Source organism: Hydra vulgaris, chromosome 01 (genome assembly GCF_038396675.1).
Source record: "Hydra vulgaris chromosome 01, alternate assembly HydraT2T_AEP".
NCBI lineage: Eukaryota > Metazoa > Cnidaria > Hydrozoa > Anthoathecata > Hydridae > Hydra > Hydra vulgaris.
In genome coordinates, this window is record NC_088920.1 from 11,450,391 (window position 1) to 11,453,027 (window position 2,637).

General features: G+C 25.5%; 1 protein-coding gene across 1 annotated transcript; it reads right to left on the reverse strand.

The window, feature by feature from the left end:
* Positions 1-1,131: 1,131 nt before the first annotated feature.
* On the reverse strand, positions 1,132-2,262 carry LOC136075105 (probable oxidoreductase). The gene has a single exon (XM_065787377.1). The coding sequence runs from the start codon at positions 2,196-2,198 to the stop codon at positions 1,215-1,217; it is 984 nt and encodes a 327-aa protein (XP_065643449.1). The 5' UTR covers positions 2,199-2,262; the 3' UTR covers positions 1,132-1,214.
* Between the last annotated feature and the right edge of the window lie 375 nt (positions 2,263-2,637).

Below are 2,637 nucleotides of genomic sequence, written 5' to 3' on the forward strand. Positions count from 1 at the left end.
CCAGAACAGCTTATTCTAAATCTCTCTGTTCTGTGGTTTCGGCTGCTTCTGAAGTCTCTTCGGCGTTTTTTCAAGACAAAAAAGAAAAATGACAGATTGTTAATATGTTCTAAAATCTTTTCTAGGTTTTTTATCGTTCAGTTAGAACAACAACAAACCTTAACTGAACTGTTCTTTATTTTTATGAGGGTTATCTACTAGTTTTATTTTTAAATTAGCATTTTTTTTATGATATAGAATGCCAAATTCAAATTTTGAAGTAAAAATTTATTCACTAATTAATCAATAATCAGGTCTATTTGTTAATAAGAAACGATTTAAATGTAATAGTTGAGAAAAAAAAAATGGTTTAGTGCAGTAAATCATAGCAGAATCAAACTATCATTGTTATTGCGCAAAACGCTATTTCAGTTCTATTTAGAACATTAAGCAGAACACTAAAACCCACTTTTCCGAAGTAAAAGTATTTCAATTTTTTTTAAGATTAAAGTGTTTGAAAAGCTTTTTAGTTCAACAATCTGAGTTATAAATGTTTGTTAGATAGATAATGTAAAAATTAAAAAGTACTTTTTAAATTAAGCTATTATTTGTTTAAAGAGAAATTTAAAATAATAATAAATTTAAAATTTAAAAAAATAATAAAATAGTCATATCGATAATTAAAAATATGTTTTTATTTTTAAGTTTTATTTTTAAAACAAGTATAGTTTTATATACTGTTTGTTATAATAATAATAATAATAAATTATTATAATAATAATATATATATATATATATATATATATATATATATATATATATATATATATATATATATTTTATGAGTAACTTTTGCAGTTTTAGATTTGAAACTTGAAAATTCGATAATGATATATGATATTTTCCATAAAAGACTTAATTTAAAATGAGTTAAAATATAATGATTATTGTTTCAATAATCTTCCTTCTGTTAATACTATTGTTAAGCTAACACTTTTTAGAAACTTTTAAAAAAAAAAAAAATTAAAATTATAAAAAGTAATATAAACATATAAACAAAAACCATAAATATATATATAAACACATATATAAATATATATAAAAAACATATATAAACATATAAATAAATATAAAAAAAAACATTTTTAGTGCTTTTATTCATTAAAATTATTAATTGCATTTGAAACAGATTTTGTTACATTGTTTATTAAAGATGGTTAAGTTTTGAAAGTTAATTAAAGAGATTTGCTCTTTATTAATTCCTTAGAAACATTCCATAGTTGATCAGCAGCATCGTTATCCATAATATAGTGCGCATATCCTAAAATCTCCGCCCTTATTTTTTCAATGTTTGATTCTTTCGTACTAATTGCGCAATTTTCCAAATAAAGACCTGCCTTTCCTTCCAAATCTGGAGACACTGCTGCCCAAACTGATGTTGAGGCTCCAGCCTCTACTGATTTAAGATTTATTAAAGGTTTACCGTTTGAATCAATCACACCTTTCTTTTTTAGATCATCTGTGCTTATGTATCGCTGTAAATTGGTCATGATAACTCCAGGCATCACAGAGTTGGACGCAATACCATCGTCAAAATATCGTTTTGTAAGAGCCAATGAAAACAAACAATTGCATGTTTTTGATTGTCCATATGATACAAATGCTTCATACTCCCTTCCTTTTGTAAAATGAATGTCATTAAAATCAATATTTGCATATGCATGCGCTGTTGAACTGACATTAATTACTCTAGATTTTTTACTCATAAGTTTAGCGCCCTCTTTCAACGCTGGTAAAAGTCCAATGGTTAAAGCAAAATGTCCCAAATGATTAACACCAAATTGAGTCTCAAATCCATTTTTAGTAACAGATTTAGGACACGCCATAACCCCAGCATTATTAATTAAGATGTTTAACGGTCTGTTTTTGGCAAGAAATCTTTGCACAAAGCTATCTACACTTTCTAACGAGTCCAATTCGAGTTGCTCCACTTCGATTTGATCGTTTCCCGTAGAAGAAATTATTTCTTTAGCAACTTGGTGTCCTTTATCCAAATCTCTTGTACAAAGAACACATCTTGCACCTGCTTTTGCTAAAGCCCTTATTGTTTCGACACCGATTCCGGAATTTCCACCTGTGACAATAACTTCATACCCTTTTAAATTGATGCCTTCAACAACTTCCAACGCTGTGGTGTTTTCCCCAAAACGACTGCACATTGTTAGGATAAATGTTTAATTAATTCTTTTTCAAATAATCTAAATAAAAAATTTTGAAAATAATTTAAGCAATCAAATTTTATCAATTTAAAATAACTTTTAAAACTTTCTTCTAAATTTTTTTTTTGTGAAACATCAAACTACAAATTCAAAATTAGAACACCTGGTATTAATTCAAATAAATTGATATTGATGCGCATAAATTGTTAACTTTTCTAATTGATTTAAAATGTATTTATGTATAAGAACATGAAAACCCCAAACAAATTTTATATTAATTATATGTTATTTTTTGTTTTTAGAACTTTATCATAAAAAATATAAAACACCTTAGCAATAAAAATACAAAAATTAAAAAAAAATAGAATAAAAATCTAAGTTTAATATCTTTAAAATCATTTTTAACTTCTAATCCTTCGGGTCTTTAAATTAGTACACT